This window comes from Mytilus trossulus, chromosome 10 (genome assembly GCF_036588685.1).
Source record: "Mytilus trossulus isolate FHL-02 chromosome 10, PNRI_Mtr1.1.1.hap1, whole genome shotgun sequence".
NCBI classification, from domain to species: Eukaryota; Metazoa; Mollusca; class Bivalvia; order Mytilida; family Mytilidae; genus Mytilus; species Mytilus trossulus.
In genome coordinates, this window is record NC_086382.1 from 16,985,366 (window position 1) to 17,008,615 (window position 23,250).

General features: G+C 31.7%; 1 protein-coding gene across 4 annotated transcripts; it reads left to right on the forward strand.

Annotated features, from left to right (window-relative positions):
• The first annotated feature begins 1,164 nt into the window (after positions 1 to 1,164).
• LOC134686956 (transcriptional enhancer factor TEF-1-like) lies at positions 1,165 to 21,783 on the forward strand. Of its 4 annotated transcripts, none has more exons than XM_063546837.1 (11): positions 1,165 to 1,273; positions 3,294 to 3,539; positions 10,855 to 10,982; positions 11,514 to 11,690; positions 11,977 to 12,011; positions 14,843 to 15,008; positions 15,588 to 15,650; positions 16,401 to 16,508; positions 17,541 to 17,681; positions 18,389 to 18,541; positions 21,531 to 21,783. In XM_063546837.1, exons 2-11 carry the CDS (start codon positions 3,308 to 3,310, stop codon positions 21,642 to 21,644), a joined length of 1,317 nt encoding a protein of 438 aa, XP_063402907.1. In that variant the 5' UTR covers positions 1,165 to 1,273; positions 3,294 to 3,307; the 3' UTR covers positions 21,645 to 21,783. The 4 variants fall into 4 exon arrangements, with proteins under 4 accessions (XP_063402907.1, XP_063402908.1, XP_063402906.1 ...); XM_063546838.1 differs by lacking the exon at positions 1,165 to 1,273 and adding an exon at positions 1,490 to 1,724; XM_063546836.1 differs by lacking the exon at positions 1,165 to 1,273 and adding an exon at positions 1,870 to 2,007 and having other exon boundaries at positions 11,529 to 11,690.
• The last annotated feature ends 1,467 nt before the right edge of the window (positions 21,784 to 23,250 follow it).

The following is a 23,250-nucleotide window of genomic DNA, read 5'->3' on the forward strand; positions in this document are numbered from 1 at the left end:
TGAATATGCATGAAACATTTGCCACTGGACGTTAAGCAACCAACAATCAATCAATCCAACAGTGGCCAACAGCCTAATTTCACCATGTTTCAAACGAAATATTCAGCTTAAAGAGGGCTTACCCCAGAAAAAAGGAGCAGTTTTTCAAACGCCAATGCATGATGCCGACGAATGACAGGATAGCTTTTCGAAAGAGAATTGCAGGATGAGAATTGCTGGATAGCTTGACACTGAGACTACTGTGTTATAGTAGTCTCAGCTTGACACCACTATGATTCCGGCACGGTTTTTCAAATGAGAGGGTGTTCTGACTCCAATCTATTCTCAGCTACATGCAATCTCGTCGGATGGTTATTAGTCTTTTGAAGACGAAACGGGTTTCTGGTTTACTGGACAATTGTTTATCCTGGTAACTAATATTGGCTTATTACATTATACGGTTACCATATAGTTAAATCATTTATCCTGCGATTCATTGGCCAACGATTGTACAAATACCAGGTACATACAAATACATTTTTGCTTTATTTGTACATTGTACAAATACATTCTCCTGATACCCCACTTTTATGTTGAGCAAGCAGTAATATGAATATTTCTGTTTCCAAACCAGTTCATTTTGGGGTCCTCTTCGCGGTCCGCGTCGCTACGAAATCTAAATTCTAAATCTCATACAAATAAATTTTATATTTTCTGACAACATGCATATAATATTATTGTATATGTATTAAAAATCGCGATATATATTATATATATACTTATAATTAGGTAAGAAGAGATGGAGTTTGCATTTATCATCATATATGCACGATTTAACCAGAGACATATATAGACATACATGTGTATATATGTCTCTGGTTTAATTTAATTTATATATACAGTTCCTTGGTTTAATCAAAGACATATATATGTCACTGGTTTAATGAAAACGGAATCGCAAGCGCGAACGCAAAAAAATGAAAGGGGTTCTAAGAGGTAACATATGTAGAAACGGGAACCCATACGAACCTTTCTATAAATTTAATTTTTATTAATGGATATGTTTCAGAAGAAAGTGTACGACAATGCCCCTTAAAATGATATCTTCTTGTGACATCTGTAAACCTAGAGTGAAAATACACTCCACTTTATTTAAATACTATTAGTCTGTTTGATTTGAAGTTGTGTCACATTCTCCCAACACGAAGGACTGGCCCGCCCCATGCGCTGTGTTCATGCGCAGTAGGTTAGTACGTTGTCCAGATTCTTTGTGCCATTCCACGCATACCAACAAGTGAGTTAAATATTTGTTTTATTTGAATTTAAAGTTAACACTTGAAACTTTTATGAATTTATGTTACAATTACATATGAATGTACTGAGTTAAAGTGAAAACTTGCCTGGAATATGTTAGAAACTTCAAACCAGAGCAGCATGGCCGAAATGTCTGTGCGGGCTTCGAATCTCTGAAATATTTGTCATTCTTCATGGCATAACTTCCGGGCGACAAACTTTTGTATCATGAACTTTTGAAACAGAAAAAGTTTACCTTTTCTCTAATGCAAGTTATTTGACCTCATAAAAAGTTCATTTTGGTACTTTTTTTTAATATCAATGTCACAATGATTCAAAGGTGAAGTGAACGTAATGCATAAATGGCCGAAAATATATAGCTGATAAACTTTTCAGGACATCCCAGGTGTCTACAAGAATTTGGATCGTTACAATAGGAGTTGAATCAAAATGTAATAGTCTACAGATTGCATAAGCTTCAGTTGATCGTGCATATATATATAGTGAGAATATTTGATTCGGGGAAAAAGTTTACAACCAAATGATCCCAAATGGCAAACAGTCATGAATGACAATAACAAATTAGCTCCCCTGTGAGGAGTACCCCCTACATGTAGGGAACATAATAAGATGACTATTGGAACTAGATTCACTTGTATGAAACTTGTTAAATGTGCATTATTATGCTGTATTTATTTGAGGTTCGCAATGGGGGTACTTTCATGGCAAATAAAGGTAAAAATTCTTGCCAAATAACAGCATGAACAGTAACGGTAATAATAAAGTTTTTTTTAGTATGACGATAAAATGTACACTTTCTTTTAGATGATAAAAGCATCAACTGATTTTGATGAATCCCATTTTTTTCTTCTTCCAAAAATTATGTTTTCTTTAATTATTTGAGATCTCTGACAATTCATGATAAGGATATTTTGACAAATCGCATTAAATTTTTAACCAATGTGATGCAAACAGATAGCTGCAAATTCCTGTCGTTACTGGGCATTACTACCCTCTTGTTTGCACTTGTCCTAAGTCAGGTTCAAGTTCAATAGTTGTCGTTTGTTGATATAGTTCATAAGTTTTTCTAGTTTCTCATATTTTTAATTATAAATTCTGAATTAGAATGATTTCGACAAAGTTATTATTCATGAATGTATATACATGTATAACAATCAAAGTTGAAACATCTACATGTATTAGTAAGTAAGTAAGTAAAACTTTATTTGGATTCGGCATATTGACAAACAATACAAACATAAGCTCTAATGAGCTTTTCACCGAATATAAAAACATATGCAATAACAAATAAAACAAGGCATGCAGCATGCAATAAATAATAAAAAGCAGCACCAAAAATTAACTCTAGGCAAATAAAGATATTTAAGTTGTGATGCTAAATATAAAAAAAGAAGATGTGGTATGATTAATTGCCAATGAAACAACACTCCACAAGAGACCAACATGACATTAATTAGCAACTATAGCACACCATACACCTTTCAACAATGAGCAAAGACCATACCGCATAGTCCGCTTTAAAAGGCACCAAAATGACAATGTAAAACAATTCAAATCAGAAACTAACGGCCTAATTAATCTACCAAAAATGAACTAAAACCAAATATGTAAAATAAATTACCCATAAACAAACGACAACCACTGAATTACAGACTCCTCAAACATCTTTACCATCATGACCATATGTCTCTTTACACATACATGACATGCATGATGCTATTGCATTTCTGTAAAGAAATGAATGAAAAAAGATGCAGAGTATACACATGATACAGTTTATATACAAAAGTTACAGATATACATTTGTAAATTGTACTTAAGGAACACTATGATAAAAAAAAAGTTGAAAGACAAGGAAGACTCCAAACTTGTGAAAAGCCATATGACCTTATAGCAACTGTAAAATAAGATATAAAAAACCATCTATGGTTAACTTTCTCCTACTAATATTCTTTAATATTCTGTGTCTTATTGCACAAAAATGTATGTTTCTATTGTAGGTACCAAACAAATTATGTCTTCCAGTTGGCCAAATGTGGATCAAAATTTACCACCTGGCCCTCCTGATACCATGACTAAAGCTGAAAGTAATTCTGGAAGTGGGGATGGTGATGTAGATGACCTTTCAAATGATGCTGAAGGTGTTTGGAGTCCAGATATTGAACAGAGCTTTCAAGAAGCATTAGCAATATATCCACCATGTGGACGTAGAAAAATTATTTTGTCTGATGAAGGAAAAATGTATGGTAGGTTTGAGATATTGCTATTACATTCTAGCAGGAAATTTAAGCACTTGTCTAACATTTCTATTTTTGGATTTTTAAATAAAAGGTTTAGGTGTCCACATCCATCATTATCATTTTTGGTGACTGTTTCCACTGCCAGTCATGCCAGTGTAAAATACGGATTAAAATTCTTTTCTTAGAAGACTTTAAACATGGGTTGAAAATAGGCATGCATAAAGGTGATACATGAACAATTTAGGATATATACATTTGTACCTAGTTTCCAGGAAGTTAAACTTGCTGTGAAAATTTCAAAATTTGGCTCAATAGATGGGGTTTTTGAATTGGTGGTCTGACACCTTATCTCACAAATATGTTAAACTCTACGCCAGGAACCTGTTATAAGTCCCTTACCAACAAAGTTGAAGGGGACTTAAGCTTTGCACTCCATCTGGCGAATCAGTTTTCCACATATTTTTTTTCAACATGCATGCTTAAAGATTTTCAATGAGTATTTGGTGTTTGTATTATCATGGTAAGTTACAGATCAAGTTGAAATTTATTAATAGTCTGCTGATTTTGTGCAGAGTTCTTGGTCTAAGAAAATGACATGGCAAAATCAAAGGTACTTCATTCATATGATTTGCACCATGCGACTTTGCCATTTTGATTAAATTTCTTCCCTCAGTTTAAGATTGAAAATATGAATTATATCAAATTGTGAATAATTCAGCCCCTTTTCTGTCCTGCATCTTAAACTAATGTTCATGTGTCTTTCAAAATTTCCTTTAGCAGGGATTTACCAAATGTTCCATAGGCAGGGAGGGCCCTGGAGGGCTCAGGCCCATCCTTTTGTGGGAAAAATTTGGTTGCTTATATAAGGAACCACTGAAGCATGACTGGAGTGGGCCCCTCTTATGAAAAGTTCTGGATCCGCCACTGGGTAAAATTCTATGGGAAAATGCTTAAAAATAACCTTATATGGAATGGGAAATTGAAATCATCATGTTTTTTTAAAGAATTTAGCCGAAAAAAACTAAGACAGCATGTAAGTTAAACCTTTTTTATCTTTAAAATTCAACATACTAGGTGTTTCCCGATATGTGGACAAATCAAGGACAAATTATCTCCTTGTATCTTTATTTTTGTTTCGATTATGATTTTTCATTATTTTATATATACAGCAATTTTACCAAGGTTACACTTTCAATTTTCAAACTGAAAAGGTCAAAAATTTTCACAGTACACATTGTTCATTTGTACACCAACAGAACCCTTAAAAGATGAACAATTCACCTATATGTGGAAAAATTGTTGATTCAACATAGGAATTGGCATATTGGCATTTTTATTGAGGGGCATATACATGTATAATCCTATTGTAATGGCAAAATGGTTATGTAATTTAGAAAAGTATATAACCCCAAGTTTTGCCATATGTTCACTCAAATAATCAGTATTGCTCACCTTTATTCGTCAGGCTTGAAGATATTGATTTTATAATTGGTTTATAATTTTATGAGGACAACTTACAGATCAAGTTAGAATTTTGTTTCGTTCTGATGATTTTTTGCAGAGTTATGGTACTTTGACTTAAAAAATTCACTCAAATAATCAGTTTTCTCAATTTTTTTCACCATGCTTGAAGATGTTGGTTTTATAATTGGAATAAAGTTTCATCTTCAGGCTTGACAAGATACTGATCAAGTTCAAATTTTGTTCCATTCTGATGATTTTGTGCAGAGTTATGGTCCTTTGACTTAGATTATCACTAAAATAATCAGTTTTCCACACTTGTATACGTCATGCTTAGAGATATTGACTTGATATTTGTTATATATATAGCTTAAACCATGATAGATTATACATAAACTTACAATGTAGCAAAGAAAATGCGAAGAAACTTATACACAATGCTTATTACGTACCAAGTTTGAATTTTGGTGGTGTCACTTTTACTGTTCTAGATTAATACCTATCAGAAACTTGAGTTAGCCTCAACCAAATTGAATGTTATCATATGAGACTTATTCACAATACTCTTTACCACAAGACTCAGGTCAAGTACAAATTTGGGCAGCGTCACTTTTACAGTATTACTGTTCTTCAAATATTACTTGTATGTTCTTTTATAATTTAGATGATATGCAAACGGGGGCATCATCTATGTTCAATGGACACATTTCCCATTTAATAAAAAGTCAATGAATTGCTTATTTCTGATCCATTTCAATCATGTCAATGGGGTCTATATAAACTTGCAATACTGTGCACCTGTCCTAAGTCAGGAACCTGATGTTCAGTGGTTGTCGTTTGTTGATGTGGTTCATTTATAAGTGTTTCTTGATTAGACTTGATTTTTTGTTTGAATGGTTTTACACTAGTTATTTTTGGGGTCCTTTATAGCTTGCTGTTCAGTGTGAGCCAAGGCTCAGTGTTGAAGAGCGAAATTGACCTTTAATTGTTTACTTTTACAAATTTGTTTTTTGCAAAAAAAAATTAACCAAAATAGAACAAGATGATGTGGTATGATTGCCAATTGCAATGAGACAACTCTCCACAAGAGACCAAAATTACACAGAAATAAACAACTATAAGTCACTGTACAACCTTCAACAATGAGCAAAGCCCTTACTGCATAGTCAGCTTTAAAAGGCCCCAAAATGACAATGTAAAACAAAGTACATTATAATATAATCCTTTTAACTTAGACATAATTATATTCAGCATTTCATTTCCACTACATCTTTGATTCCTAATTAAAATTGTGAAATTTATTAATATACAACTGCTAACAGTTTAACATGTTTAACATTTATATCAAGAAAAATGAATTTCCTCCCCTTTCCTATCACTCAAAGTTACAATATGTTTATAAACCTTTTAACTACAAGAACACATCAACCTGTACACCACTTACAATTTATGTGTAGCAATATTTAAACACAAAACAAATATCAATTAATTTTATATTTATGTTTTTTTTTCGTTCATTATATTGTACACATATCAGGTCATTAATTTTTTTTTGGTGAAATGTTATACATTTTTCATTTCTGGTCCTTTTATAACTCAGCTCGACTTTGAGGTATGGGTTTACTAATTGTTCGAAAAATTCAGTGGATGATTGAGAAATTTCCATAAGTGGTGCCCACTGACTGCCCACTCCAGTCATGCTTCAGTGATTCCCTATATAATCAACAAAAATTTTCCAATAGAAGGGGGGTCCAGGCCTGCCCCCCTAAATCTGCCTCTGAACCTACAGTTAAAGATGTTTATTTCTGTGTCATATGGTCTCTTGTGGAGGGTTGTCTCATTGGCCATCATACCCCATCTTCTTCAATTTTGACATTAAGACATTGTTTTTGATTTTGATTCTTTATAAATATCAACAGAGTTTCTGAAAGATCTCTATCCTTATGCTATTTCATGGTATACATATTTAAGGGTGTTTCTTTGTTATTGATAACATATTAGGAATTTGAATGTTTGATTGATTATATACATTTGTAACTGATAAAAAGTAAAAAAGTATTCACACAAATCATTAATTGTTGTGCATGTTTTTTTATATAAAATTAGACACCTTTTGAACAAATATCAAACGTCCTATTATTTTTAAAAATTAAATCTTAATAACTAAATACTTGTTATTCTTTTTATCATTTCTGTAAAACATACAAACTACGGATTTAAATGTGAGGTTTACATGATAAGAAATAATATGATATGACAATATTCCTTTAAGAACCCCAGGTAAACTTACTTGGATCAATGAGTCATTCTTTTATGACTAATATCCTTCCTCCAAATTTAGGTTTTATGTTAATGTCTAACCTTAGGTCAAGCACAGGCTGCTTAGACATATATCTTTTTATTATTATGTGTTTCTCCATTTTAAAATGGCCAAATATTTTTAATAGGATTTAAAAGATAAGTTGTACATCTTAAAATTATAATCAGAGCACTAGTAATATAAAACATCTTCCTGCACAGGTACCTTGCATAATAAAACTGAATTGGTCTGTTGCCAGACAAAGGAATAAATAGGTCATGATGTATTTGTTATTGTTCATATTTTTGGCAGTGTATGTGAAGGGGATTTGCGTGTAATTATTGTTTACAGTTTGAGTGATACAATTATAATTTTGACAGAAGAGATAAACACAGATTTTTTTACATTATATTTTATCAATGAAAAATTATATTGATTTAGGGGGGGGGGTATATGGAGGTTACATAATGTTATTTTTACATTGGTTAATATTTATACATTACACTTAAATGATATAAAGTTTGATTTTGACTGTAGACTGTAGACTTACGTACAGTTAATAATTTATTATCATTTAGAGAGCATTTTTATGATTTATTATATATATGAAGGGGGAAAAAAATAATCAAAAATACATTTATCTTCTAACTGCAGGCCTTTTAAGACTATTTCCTTAAACCAAACTTTAGTAGATTTGGAACCTCAACACTTTACTATGTAATCTGCAAATCAGAAAAATGCCTAAGTGATTTTTATTTTTTTTATTTTCTGGGGGGGGGTCTTAAATCTGAGGTGATTGGACTTGCCACTGGGAAAGGTGTCGTTTTCAAACTTGAAAATATGTGAATAGGTCAGAAAATTATCTGATATATATAATTAGGTCAATTAATATCTCTTAACTTCTTTGTCTGTCATCTTTCTTGGTGTTCCCAGGTGTTTTTATCAATCAATTTTTATACGCCCATCAAAATTTTGACGGGACGTATTATGGTATACAAATGTCAGGTGTCTGTCTGGCGTAAACATGTCACCCCGTAACTTGAGAACGACTTATCCAAATTTCATGAAACTTATAAATATAGTTGTTTCTTATGATGGTCAAATGATCTGTATACTTTTTGGTGAAAATAAGATTAAAACTTTTTGAGTTACAGCACTTTGTAACTAAAACAGGGGTGAGTTTTTTTTCACATGTCACACCGTATCACAAAAACGATTCTTGATTATGGCTTAAAACTTTAAACACTTCTTAGTTATATTAATCTTAATATCTGTATACTTTTTGGTGATGATTCAAAATTTTATTTTTGAGTTATTGAGTATTTTGTAAAAAGGGGGAGGGTCTTTTTACATGTCGCACCATATCTTAAAAACAATTTATGATTATTGCTTAAAACTTTACACATGTCTTTGTTATATTAATCTAAAGATCTGTATACTTTTTGGTGATGATTCAAAATTTCATTTTTGAGTTATTGAGTATTTTGTAAAAAAGGGGGAGGTTTTTTTTACATGTCGCGCCATATCTCAAAAATAATTAAAGGTTATTGCTTAAAACTTTACACACTTCTTTGTTATATTAATCTTAAGATCTGAATACTTTTTGGTTTTGATTCAAAATTTTATTTTAGTGATATTTAATTTTTTGTAAAAAAAAAAAACAGGGTTGAGGGTTTCACATGTCCCTCCGTGTCTCAAAAACAATATATGGTTATTGCTTAAAACTTTCTCAGAAACTATTTATGATTATTGCCTAAAACTTCCACACAAGACGTCGGGCATATCATGCGCTCATGGCGCAGCTGTTTATTCTCTTTTGGCACTTTACATGTACAATGTAGGTCACTTCTGGGGTTTGATTTTATTAATATTTGCACCTATGATAGTTGAAGTCCAATCAACTTCAAACTTAGTATACATGTTCCCTATGATATGGTCTGTCTAATTTAATTGCCAAATTAGACTTTTTACCCCAATTTCACGGTCCACTGAACTTAGAAAATGATAGTGTTAGTTTCAGGTTTAAGTTTTTGATCAAGGTAGTTTTAGATTTAGTTGAAGTCCAATCAACTTGAAACTTTGTACACATGTTCCTTAGGTTATGATCTTTCTATTTTAAATGCCAAATTATATTTTTTATCCCAATTTCATGGTCCACTGAACATAGATAATGAAAGTGGGAGTGGGGCATCCGTGTACTATGGACACATTCTTGTTTTGCATCATTTATGGATATTATGTTTTCTTGTCTGTCTGTTTGTTCATTTGTAAGTCTGATCATGTGTCTGTTCCATTTCAGGTTGATGTTGTTGGTAAAGGTTGTTTTTGATGAAGTTGAAGTCCAATCATCTTGAAACTTTCATTTTTCATTTTCATTTTTCATTTAATCTCTTTTGCATGTATTGTCCATTTGACTTCTATATATTTGCAGAAAAAATTTCTTTAAAATTCATTTTTATAAATTAATATTTTTTTCCTTGATGTATATTATTATATGGTACATTGTATATACGAACTCTGACTATGAATTTCATAATTTTTGGTCAATATTTTTAAAAGTTTCCCATTAGGTCTCTATGTTAATTTTATTTTTTGAAGTGTTGATTACCTGATGGAGTAAGTATAAGTAGTGTAACGGCCTTCTAAACAAAACAAAAACAATGGGAAACTTTTTAAAATATTGACCAAAAATTATGAAATTAATAGTCAGAGTTCGTATATACCATATATTCTAACATGACGTCCTTCAAACGCTTTGAGTACACACCCGTGGTAAAATATGAATATTTTGTATTGGCTGTTCCGATCGTACTCCCACGTCATATGTTTATTTGTGATTGAAGAAACCGACGTCATAGAATGATGACGTAATAATTAAAGCATTTTACGGGAAAATACACGCTTCTGTCACCGAAAATCATCACAACAAGGAAAAGTAAACAAACGATGCTAACATGTGGTATAAGCCCCTTTTTTTTTTACATAGAAGACATATAAGTAAATTATCATTAAAATTCATCCAAATCTATCCTATTACGTTATTGTAAATAGTTTGAGTATGTCACTTTATTCTGTTTGCTCCGTTCTTTTACGCCAATCTAAAAGTGCGTTAATTTATGGGAACGGCAAATATTTGCCTCCACCTAGGCTAGACACTTCGATCCAAAAGAATTGCCGTATTTGTCCTATTAGAATCGAAATAATTCATGGGGGCTTGAATATATCTAGATTTTACCACGGGTTGTCCCTTTATGCCCATATTTTACCCCTCGCTATCGCTCAGGGTAAAATATTTGTCATAAAGGGCCAACCCCTGGTAAAATCACGATATATTCAAGCCCCCATGAATTATTTCTTAATTAACATACATCAAGGAAAAAATTATTAATTCATAAAAATGAATTTTAAGAATTTTTTTCTGCAAATATATAGAAGTCAAATGGACAATACCTGTATAATGTCATTGTGCACTGCTTATTAGATATTGTTCATTATCCCTAAAGACAAAACATAGATCTAACATTGTCAAAAAAGTTATTTTTGAAGTCTTATGCTTTGCAGGAAGAAATGAACTTATTGCCAGATATATAAAGTTACGGACAGGGAAGACAAGAACTAGAAAACAAGTGTCCAGTCACATACAGGTTCTGGCAAGAAGAAAAGCAAAAGAAATACAAGCACAACTTAAGGTATTAGATTAAATCTAACTTTACACAATAAACATCACCTCCTGTAGTGAGTTAATTGTTGTAATAGTTATCAATGGTACCAGGATTATAATTTGGTACCCTAGGTGTGCGTTTCATCTACATAAGACTTATCAGGGACGTTCTTATAAAAAAAGTTGTAAAGCCAAACAGGAACAAAGTTAAAGAGCATTGAGGATCCAAAAAGTTGTGCCAAATATGGCTAATGTTATCTATACCTGGAAAAAGAAAATCCTTATTTTTTTCGAAAAAGATTTGTAAACAGGATAATTCTGAACCGATTTTTAGCACAAATAAAATAGAAAAAAATATAACATTTAATGACCGTCATACAAAAAACAACCCTAGATCTCTTCTAGACATTCTATATACAGGGTATTGACATTCAGTATACAAGAATATGAAATTCAGCATACAGGGCTTTGCTTTTCTTATTGCTAAATTTAGTTTGATTTATGTAATATAATACATGGATGCATGCATGCATAAATCTTAATTCTAATGCCAAATCAGTCCATTCCAATGCAGGACCAGTCAGCGAAGGACAAAGCATTACAAAGTATGGCGTCTATGTCATCAGCACAAATTGTATCAGCTAGTGCCATTCACAATAAAGCTATTCAGCAGGGACTTGCTATTCCTCACAGTGTTGGTCCAGTACGACCGTCCTACTCAGCTAGTGGTTCACAGGTTAGTTATCTATAAACGTTGTAACACAAATTAAGTTGTACTTTTTGTGGGCATGCTCAAAAACTGTTGTCAAAATTGTTAATTATAGTTTTATTTGAATGATTTCAATGTTTGTTAATTGATATGTTAATGAAAGTTTTATTAGAATAAATACATAAGACATGTATTTTTCAAGTTAAAAGATTTTATATTCATAAATGTAATTTCATAGTTTTGCTGTAATGATTTGCTTTGTATTTTTTATTTTGATTTGCAAGCCTTATTTGAGTTGTGTACTTTGTTTCAGTTTTGGCCTCAAAATAATGTTGGACCTCAAACTGAGTAAGTATACGTGTTAAAAGCTTGTTTGCTTTAAATGTTTATCAATAATATAATTTTTCCAGGTTTTTTAATGTATGGTATATATGTATATTAATGTTTAAAATTCCCAAATGCCCATTTGTGATATTGTAATTTGTTGTCAAATTAAGTCAGTGATTTGTGTTAGAAATTTGTCAGAGGAAAGGAACATTAACATCCTACATAAGGATACAAACACACATAGAGAAATGATAATAATTTTGGTTCAATAAATAGAAAAAATAATGTTATTTTGAAGATAATGATAATTTGCTATGAGATGAAGTCAACCTTGCTTTTCCTTGGTACTTTATGTTTTATTTTTAAAAAGATTCTAATGCAATTTTTTAGCTCACCTGGCCCAAAGGGCCAAGTGAGCTTTTCCCATCACTTTGAGTCCGACGTCGTCCGTCGTCATTGTTAACTTTTACAAAAATCTTCTCCTGAAACTAGTGGGCCAAATTAAACCAAACTTGGCCTCAATCATCATTGGGGTATCTAGTTTAAAAAATGTGTCCGCTGATCCGGCCAACCAACCAAGATGGCCGCCATGGCTAAAAATAGAACATAGGGGTAAAATGCAGTTTTTGGCTTATAACTCAAAAACCAAAGCATTTAGAGCAAATCTGACATTGGGTAAAATTGTTTATATGGTCAAGATCTATCTGCCCTGAAGTTTTCAGATGAATTGGACATTCCGTTGTTGGGTTGCTGCCCCTGAATTGGTAATTTTAAGGAAATTTTGCTGTTTTTGGTTATTATCTTGAATATTATTATAGATAGAGATAAACTGTAAACAGCAATAATGTTCAGCAAAGTAAGATTTACAAATAAGTCAAGTGACCAAAATGGTCAGTTGACCCCTTAAGGAGTTATTGCCCTTTATTGTCAATTTTTAACCATTTTTGTAAATCTTGGTTATCATTTACAAAAATCTTCTCCTCTGAAACTACTGGGCCAAATTAATCCAAACTTGGCCACAATCATCTTTGGGGTATTTAGTTTAAAAAATGTGTCTGGTGACCCGGCCATCAAATCAAGATAGCCGCCACAGCTAAAAATAGAACATAGGAGTAAAATGCAGTTTTTGGCTTATAACTCAAAAACCAAAGCATTTAGAGCAAATCTGACATGGGGTTAAATTGTTGATCAGGTCTTCATCTATCTGCCCTGAAATTTACAGATGAATCACACAACCTGTTGTTGGGTTGCTGTCCCTGAATCGGTAATTTTAAGGAATTTTTTCTTATTTTGGTTATTATCTTGGATATTATTATAGATAGAGATAAACTGTAAACAGCATTAATGTTCAGCAAAGTAAGATTTACAAATAAGTCAAAATGACCGAAATGGTCAATTGACCCCCTAAGGAGTTATTGTCCTTTATAGTCAATTTTTAACAATTTTCATAAAATTTGAAAATTTTTATTAACATTTTCCACTGAAACTACTGGGCCAAGTTCATTATAGATAGAGATAATTGTAAGCAGCAAGACTTTTTAGTAAAGTAAGATGTACAAACACATCACCATCACCAAAACACAATTTTGTCATTAATCCATCTGCTTCCTTTGTTTAAAATTCACATAGACCAAGGTTAGCTCTTTAGAGCCTCTAGTTTTATTGGCTAAAATTAACAATCCCCATCAGAGCTCTTCACAGTTAGTTTAGCCATATTGGATAAGGGCAGATGTTCATAATGGAGGTAATAAGGGTGTGAAAAATATGGGAAAACATCATTAAAACAGAGCAGTTGCTTGAAAACATTCAAAGAATTTCTCATACTTTCACACTATTTCCACTTTCCAAAAAATTTGCTTCCTATTCAATATTGCCGAACTTACCGTGAAGAGTCCTATTGCCATTTCATGTATGTTGTGACAAATAATAAATGTAAAATAATGAAAAAACCAAACACAGAGTAAAAAATGTTACCTTTGTCCCTCTGTTCCTTACTTATCCAAAATTGGTTTACATTCTCTAACTTCAGTTTGTCTCAGCCAAATGCTTTAAGAAATTATACACAATGCTGATTATCACAAAACACAGATCAAGTTTAAATTTGGTAGCATCACTTTTACCTTTCATGAGTAATGTCCCTTTATAAAAATGAGAGCTCAACCAAATGTTTTAAAAACTTACACACAATGCTGAACAAAAAACACAAATCAAGTTGAAATCCGGTGGGTCTCTTTTCCCGTTCATGAGTATGGCATTTTTGTAAACATGAAAATTGCTGAATTTTTGGTTCCCTCTGATATAGTTTGTTTACGGTATATATTGACCATCTGTCGTCAAAATGTCGGACATTAACTAAAAAATGCTGTAACCAATATGCATGGAAATTTGTTGAATTGTTTATGTCTATTGAATTGAGGTCCATTTTGGTTTTTCTTTATAAATTTCAGATTTACCGTTTTTGAGTTTTGGGGTTTTATTCATTAAAAAAGGGGGGATTTTCCAGTTTTCCAACATATGTAAAATGCTTTCAGAAGTTCTCGTGAAACTTTGGTGAATTATTTATCTCTGTATTGATGTTCATAAATTTCAAATATGACATTGAGAAAAAATTGAACTTTATTTAATTATGGTCTGACGACAGATTTATTTAGCAACAGCACAGTGTATTGCACAACAGCAAGAAATCTTTAATTGAATTTAAATTCAATTCATATAAATTCAATTCAATTCATGAGTTTAAAATAGTTTTTCATGTCCAGGCGTAGGTCTGAGAGCAAAATTGATAAGCAGTTTTGAACAATAAAAAGTCTTGTTATATATCTAGCTAATTGTGTTTTTTTTTATCATTGTAGTGTTAAGCCATCATTTGGTACACCAGGTTATTTAGAACACAAATCCCAAACGTCTGCGAACAGTGAAGTGGTAGCTCCGCCATGGCAAGGCAGGTCAATAGCTGGACCAAAACTACGTCTTTGTGAATTTAGTGCTTTCTTAGAACAGACAAGAGATCCAGATAATGTGAGTCATATCATTTATCTTTATATTTGAATAAGATTAAAACAATTGGTGTTCAAATCGACTCCAATTATTTTATGCATGAAATCTTAATTTAACTTGTATACATGTAAATTGATCTATTGTGTCAGATCATACAGTGTTGTGGAAAAAAAGTTTGCTTTAGTAGGATTTTCTTTGTTTCAAACATTTAGAAAGGAAAATTGCGAAATAATAATAATCAACAAAAGCAATCCAAACATACCTAAAAAGATCACTGCTTTACAATTGCATGTACTTGAATGTGTATTTGTATTTGTGCTATTTTTATGTCTAGTAGTGTGACCATCTGCATTCTTTAGATGTCATCTTGATGACTTATCAGATGAATCTAGTCTAAAATACTCATTAAATAGTGATCCATTAAAAAATTTAAAATAACATGTCCCTGCATCATTGTAAATTGTTTCATTTTGTTTTTTTGTAATTTGGATGTATGTTTTAATAGATTATATGATTCAAATGGTCAAATTAAATTTGACACTGACAGATAGTGCCCCATTAAAGGACTGAATCCTCAATGAACTGTTATTTTTTTTTCAGTATGCAAAACATTTGTTTGTCCACATTGGTGCAACAGCCACATATTCTGATCCACTTTTAGAGGTAAGTTTGATTTAATTAAGCTCCAAACTGCTTGACCACAGTACCTGTAGTTAAAGCCATTTTACCTGTATAAGTTAGATATTTATACCAGTATGACTCTATAGTTTAGAAATGTTGGGGTGTGTAATAGTAAGTGTCCACAGCTTGAGTCTAAATTTCGATTTAATGCAAATTATCTAATGAGTATTAACGTTAACGGATGTTTAATGCGAATAAGCCACTTTGAAATTCAATTCGAATTGAAAAATAAGAAGCATGTGTGAATTGAATTCTAATTAAATGTACAGTATGTGTGTTAAGGGCCAACCTGTGATAAAAATAGAAATTATTTCAATCCGCAATGAATAATTTCCATTCTAATGGGACAAAGACAGTTACAAAAACTTGGGTAAAAGCAAACTTTGCTGTTTCCGTAAAAAACAGAATGATTAAAACATCACACCACATCTTCCTATATCTAATTAATGGTGAAAAAAACTATTGGTATGCTAATGACATGCTCAAACTTTGGACTTGAAGGGTTTGCATGAGTGTCTTATTAGAATTTATGAATAAAGTCAGATTTGTTCCCATTTGTTTCAAAAACACAAACTTGGCAGTTAAAATAATGTTGCAGATAAAATGTTGAACCTGTTATAAAGTGTTTCTCCCTTTTCACATAAAAAGAGTTAAGTCCCTGTTATATATATAATTGAAATGAATTAATTGAATTAAAAAAATGTTTATTGAATACTTTTTTCTTAATTTTAGGCTGTAGATATTCGACAAATTTATGACAAATTTCCAGAAAAGAAAGGTGGATTGAAAGAATTGTATGATAAAGGTCCTCAATCAAGTTTTTTCTTGGTGAAGTTTTGGGTAAGAAAATCGGCCCAAGTATAGAATACGTTTAAGTAGTTCCGGCAATATTCGAAATATCCATACGCCAATACTTTAAATATGTTTAGGCGCGCAACAATCTGAAGGCCTAGTTTCGGCAATAATCGAAATATTCATTCAAGCAAGTTTACAGGTCAGCAGGTCGACAGGTCAGCAGGTCAACAGGTCAGCAAGACAACAGGTCAAAAGATGTTTCATGTTATCCATAGATTATTAGTCATTAAGTCAGGATGTTGTGTAGAGAGAAGATTTGGTACTCAGTTAAATAGTCAGCAGGTCGACAGGTCAGCAGGTCGACAGGTCAGCAGGTCGACCTATCGACCTATCGACCTGTCGACCTGTCGATCCCAACTTAATATGGCGATTAAACATAACTACAATCTTCAAATAATAAACCTGGAAAATAATTTAACTTGTATAAAAACCGATTTACTTCATTTGACTTAAATATAAGTCCGATGGTACTACAATTATGTAATTTGTATAAGAACCGATTTACTTCATTTGACTTAAATATAAGTCCGATGGTACTACGATCACGTATTCTATACTTGATCCAGAAAATCATTACAAGACCTACATTTATCTTTACATCTCGGTTAGTTCTACTCTAATCATTAGTTGTCTCTATATATGAGATGGTACCTGTAGATTTAGATTTTCAGCCTCTTTTATGTGTTGTAGAATTTTGTTATTGAAATGAGTAACTACCTATACAAATAACATGAGAATTTTGTTTCAATTGACCTCTTGTCACTAAACTCTACTAAATGAATTCATCATAGATACCAGGATTAAATTTTGTTTTTACACTGACTCGTGTTTCGTCTATAAAAGACTCATCAGTGACTCTAGAATCAAGAAAAGATAAAAAGGCCAAATAAATGATAAAGTTGAAGAGCATTGAGGAACCTTTGACTGAGACAATTTAAGAAAATTGGCTTGATGTATCATTTTTATTAAAAAAATAACTAGCTGATTCTGTTTCACAATAACCTATTCTGATTACAGGCTGACATTAACACCAATGAAGCTGACGAAAGTGGTGCATTTTATGGTGTGACGAGCCAATATGAAGGAAATGAAAATGTACCTATTAACTGTTCAACTAAAGTGTGTTCATTTGGAAAACAAGTTGTAGAAAAGGTTGAGGTAAGTCAATGGTGTCAGATACAAAATGCTTCTTCTTTTATAAATATGTAATTAGGGGGTGAAAATTGTTGAATAAGGCTATTTTAGGCTTGAAATATATACATATATGACATATCACATGACTAAGTTTTATATATACAATAAAAATATCAGCCAGCATAGTAATGCAATTTTCAATACAAATATCTGCTAGCCTCCAAAGGCTTATGAAGCGCTTTATTCAAATACTGTTTAAGATCAATTATATTCAAAGAAAGTTACTTATCACTGTCATTTGTGCAAAAAGTTGTTTTATTTTAAGTAGCAGATAAATGTTGTGTACAAATGTTGAAAATATCAGTAATGAATTTGTCAACTAATTTTACTCCTGTGACATAGTTTTATAATCCAGTTGTTAGACTAAAAGAAATATATCTTTGTATATAACATTGCCTTAACCTACATTCACAAATATAATGCATGACCATGTAAAATAGTGTAAATAAAGAAAATATTGCAAGGTGTTTAATATTGCGAAAAATGCGACAGAGTTGTAAACGCAATAATTGAAACTCTCATTTTGAAATATTTTATATGAATTAAACAAGATTTTTCTGAAAATCGCCATAATAAAAGCACGCAATAATTCTGAATGTACAGTACTTCTCATCGCAGCTGCAAACATGAAGCATAAATGATAAGGTTTTAATATTTATCTTTATTTTTAGACTGAGTATCCACGGTATGAAAATGGCCGCTTCGTATATCGAATCCATCGATCTCCAATGTGTGAATACATGATAAACTTTGTACACAAATTAAAACACTTACCAGAAAAATATATGATGAACAGTGTGCTGGAAAATTTCACAATTTTACAGGTAAACCAATCAATATCATTGTTGTTTTATAAGATATATTGAGGTAAACTGTAGGGACCAAAGAATTATCCAGCAAGGTCAATGTCAAAGATTGTTTGGGATTAGGTTAGTTAAAAAAGAAACCACTTACTTTGAATTCTGTGAAAACAGTGATTTGGCTTTCAATTGTATAAGTAAATCATTTTTTCTAGATGTTATATATATTGATGTGTGAACTGGGGCGTTTAGATTAATCTCAAACTGAGAAAAGTTTGCATTCAATAAATATAGGAAGATGTTGTATGAGACTTAACTCTCCATCCAAGTAACAATTTATAAAGTAAACCATTACAGTGCAAGGTACCGCCTTCAACACATAGCCTTGGCTCACACCAAACAGCAATCTTTCAAGGACCCCATGGCCAATAATCACAAGTGTAAAACCATTTAAAACTGAAAACCAACGGTCTTATGTATTTAAAAACGTGTAACATGTATGAACTACATAAACAGACGACAAACACTCTACATCAGATTCCTGACTTAGGACAGATGCAAATATTTGCAGCGGGATCAAACCTTTTAATGGTACCAATTTTTCTCCTATGTTTATACACTAATTACCTCTGGAAAAAATATTTTTAATACTTATTATTCTTGAGTCACAATTTTAAAAGATTTTTATACGACCGCAAAATTTGAATTTTTTTTCGTCATATATTGCTATCATGTTTGGCTGCGTCGTCGTCGTCGTCGTCCGAATACTTTTAGTTTTTGCACTCTAACTATAGTTAAAGTGAATAGAAATCTATGAAATTTTGACACAAGGTTTATGACCACAAAAAGAAGGTTGTGATTGATTTCGGGAGTTTTGGTTCAAACAGTTTAGGAATTAGGGGTCCAAATAAGCATTTTTCTTGGTTTTTGCACCATAACTTTAGTATAAGTAAATAGAAATCTATGAAATTTAAACACCAGGTTTATGACCATAAAAGGAAGGTTGGTATTGATTTTGGGAGTTTTGGTCTTTACAGTTTAGGAAGAAGTGGCCCAAAGGGTCCAAAATTAAACTTTGTTTGATTTCATCAAAAATTGAAAAATTGGGGTTCTTTGATATGCCGAATCTAACTGTGTATGTAGATTTTATATTTTTGGTCCCGTTTACAAATTGATCTACATTAAGGTCCAAATGGTCCAAAATTAAACTTAGTTTGATTTTGACAAAAATTGAATCCTTGGGGTTCTTTGATATGCTGAATTAAAAATGTACTTAGATTTTTGATTATTGGCCCAGTTTTCAAGTTGGTCCAAATTGGGGTCCAAAATCAAACTTTGTTTGATTTCATCAAAAATTGAATAAATGGGGTTCTTTGATATGCCAAATCTAATTGTGTATGTAGATTCTTAACTTTTGGTCCTGTTTTCAAATTGGTCTACATTAAAGTCCAAAGGGTGCAAAATTAAACTTAGTTTGATTTTAACAAAAAAATAATTCTTGGGGTCCTTTGATATGCTGAATCCAAGCATGTACTTAGATTTCTGATTATGGGCCCAGTTTTCAAGTTGGTCAAAATCAGGATCTAAAATTAATATATTAAGTATTGTGCAATAGCAAGAAATTTTCAATTGCACAGTACTCAGCATTTACAAGAAATCTTCAATTGCACAGTATTGTGCAATAGCAAGAAATTTTCAATTGCACAGTATTGCACAATAGCAAGAAATCTTCAATTGTACAGTATTGTGCAATAGCAAGAATTTTCAATTGCACAGTATTACGCAATAGAAAGAAATATCTAATTGCACAATATTGTTTGATTTCATCAAAAATTGAAAAATTGGGGTTCTTTGATATGCCGAATCTAACTGTGTATGTAGATTTTATATTTTTGGTCCCGTTTACAAATTGATCTACATTAAGGTCCAAATATTGTGCAATAGCAAGAAATTTATTTTCAATTGGAGTTATCTTTTTTTGTCCAGAATAGGTAGTTGAATCAACTTAAATCATTGTTTTATACAATATAAATGTATTTTCACTTTTACTACCAACTGATAAATTAAAACAATCTTTACCATTCAGTGATAACAAGCACTTTTTTTACATTTTAATATTTTATGATGTATTTAAATGAGTAATTATTGTTACAAACTCCATTAGAAATTGGAATTGAGATCAGTTTTGGAATAAAGGATAGGGGGTGTGAAAAAAAAATTGGGGGGGGGGGGTCAATTTTTCTCATTTGAAATTTCATAAATAAAAAGAAAATTTCTTCAAACCTTTTTTTGAGAGGATTAATATTCAACAGCATAGTGAATTGCTCAAAGGCAAAACAAAAAAATTAAGTTCATTAGACCACATTCATTCTGTGTCAGAAACCTATGCTGTGTCAACTATTTAATCACAACCCAAGTTTAGAGCTGAATCCAGCTTGAATGTTGTGTCCATACTTGCCCCAACTGTTCAGGGTTCAACCTGTGTGGTCGTATAAAGCTGCGCCCTGCGGGTCATCTGGTTGTTTATGCCCCAACTGCTGAGACTGGTTTGCCTGTCTGTCTGTTGTGTATGTCTGTCTGTCGTGTATGTCACCTTAATTGAATTCAGTTTGCCTCTGACAACCAAATGTTATGAAATTAAACATAATTGCTTATTACCACATCATACAGATCAAATTTGACATTAGATGGTATTTCTTTTACCATTCATTAGTTGTGTCTCTTTATAAACAGAAAAATTGCTGATTTGCCTAACCCAAAAGTGATCTGTCTAAAACTTATTCAAAATGCATTCTACAACACAACACAAATCAAGTTTGAAATTAGGTGTTGATACATAATTTTTTATAAGTGTATGTATCTGTGGCTAATAGAAACATTTTTCATGTAGTTTTGTATTGATGGTTTGTACTTATTCTGGACCCTGCATGATCTTACAAAATACTGGGAATTTAAAATTTATCATGAAATATTTCTTGATTTATTGACAATAACATTTTTTTTTTTTTTTCAGGTTGTTTCAAACAGAGATACACAAGAGACATTATTATGCATTGCATATGTTTTTGAAGTTTCAACAAATGAACACGGTGCACAACATCATATTTATCGTCTTGTGAAAGATTAAATCTATGCAATATATTGTTAAAGCATTGTAGTAACATGACTGTATATAGCTATCATCCTCTTATTTTCTCAGAGTAGAACTTTTACCTGGCATCTAATCATGAAATTGTTACAGATAACAATAAAAATTTAGAAATTCATCAAGCACTTTAAAGATATAAAAATGTATTAAAAACAAGGAATTATTAGAAGCTGGGAATTTTGAATTATGTAAAATTGATCAGAAAATGTTTTAAACTAACCCAACTTAAATGGGTTAGCCATTTATGCATGGCCCAGGTTAATTTTACTTTCACTATCATATCAGTATGAACTGACTACCCCACTTAGCCATGGGTGCATGGCTAACCCTATTCAGTTGGGTTAGTTTTCATCATAAATTTCTCATTAATTTTCCAGAATCCAAAATTATTCCAGATTCAAATAATTCCTTGTTTAAAAGAAGGACAGCAGTGGGCTCAACTGGCTTCAGGGTTATGTGGCTCAACTGGCTTCAGGGTTATGTCACTTGGTTTTCGATTTCAACCTTTTCATATTTAATTTCCATGAATATTTCTATATATGTCTTTTCATAAGGGACACATTTTTTTTCTTTTCTCAAACTTTATCTTTTCACCTGTTATTGAAGAAAAAGACTTAAATGTGCAGTTTAATCTTTTCTTTTCACCACTATTTGATGCATTGTGGGTACATGAAAATACCAGGTGTCCATCCAAGTGTCTGTCCATCTTGTCTTGTTAAGTGCCTTCACTTGTACAGCGTTATTTTTGTTTTTATTTTTATTACATGAAACTTGTATTATAGACTTATATCAGCAATGTCTTGGACAAGTTAGAAAGCATTTATTTTTTAACATTAGTTCTGAAGTTGTTTTTCATCACTTGGCGTCTGTCGTCTGTTGTTGTCCATTTACTTTTACAAAAATCTTCTCCTCTGAAACTGCTGGACCAAATTTAACCAAGCCATAATCATTATTGGGGTGTTCAGTTTAAAAAATGTGTCTGATGACCTGGCCTGCCAACCAAGAAGGATGCCATGGCTAATAATAGAACATAGAGGTAAAATGTAGATTTTGGCTTATATCTCTATCTTGGTATGGCTCAATTATTTGATTACGAAACCTAAGTCAAAAGCAGTGTAAGGGAAGTAATTCAAAAACATTTTGAAATACCTCCTTTACACTTATGGTATATTTTAATATTTAAATGGGTTATAATCATATCTTTTGGGAAAAAGATTTTTTTTTTGGAAAAGGTGGGTGGATGTAAAAAAAAAAGAGTATGGGGACAATTTGATTTCAAAATTATAAAGAAAATATCTTCAAGTATTGTTGTTTTTTTTTGTTTTTTTTTTTAAATGGGGTCAATTTACAACAGGATAGTCTTGCATTAAAGCAAAAAGAGAAATCTATTATATTTTTTTAATACTGTAAACTTGAAAAAATTGGGGGGAGGAGGAGCATATTTTTTTCACTTCAGAAATTAAATGGGGGATGTGGGTGTCAATATGCAACAGCATAGTGTATAGCACCAAAAAAAAATAGAGAGTGTGATTTTTTTAATTCTTTTTTAGAGGGGTAGAGTACTGCACAAAAGCAAAAAATTGAA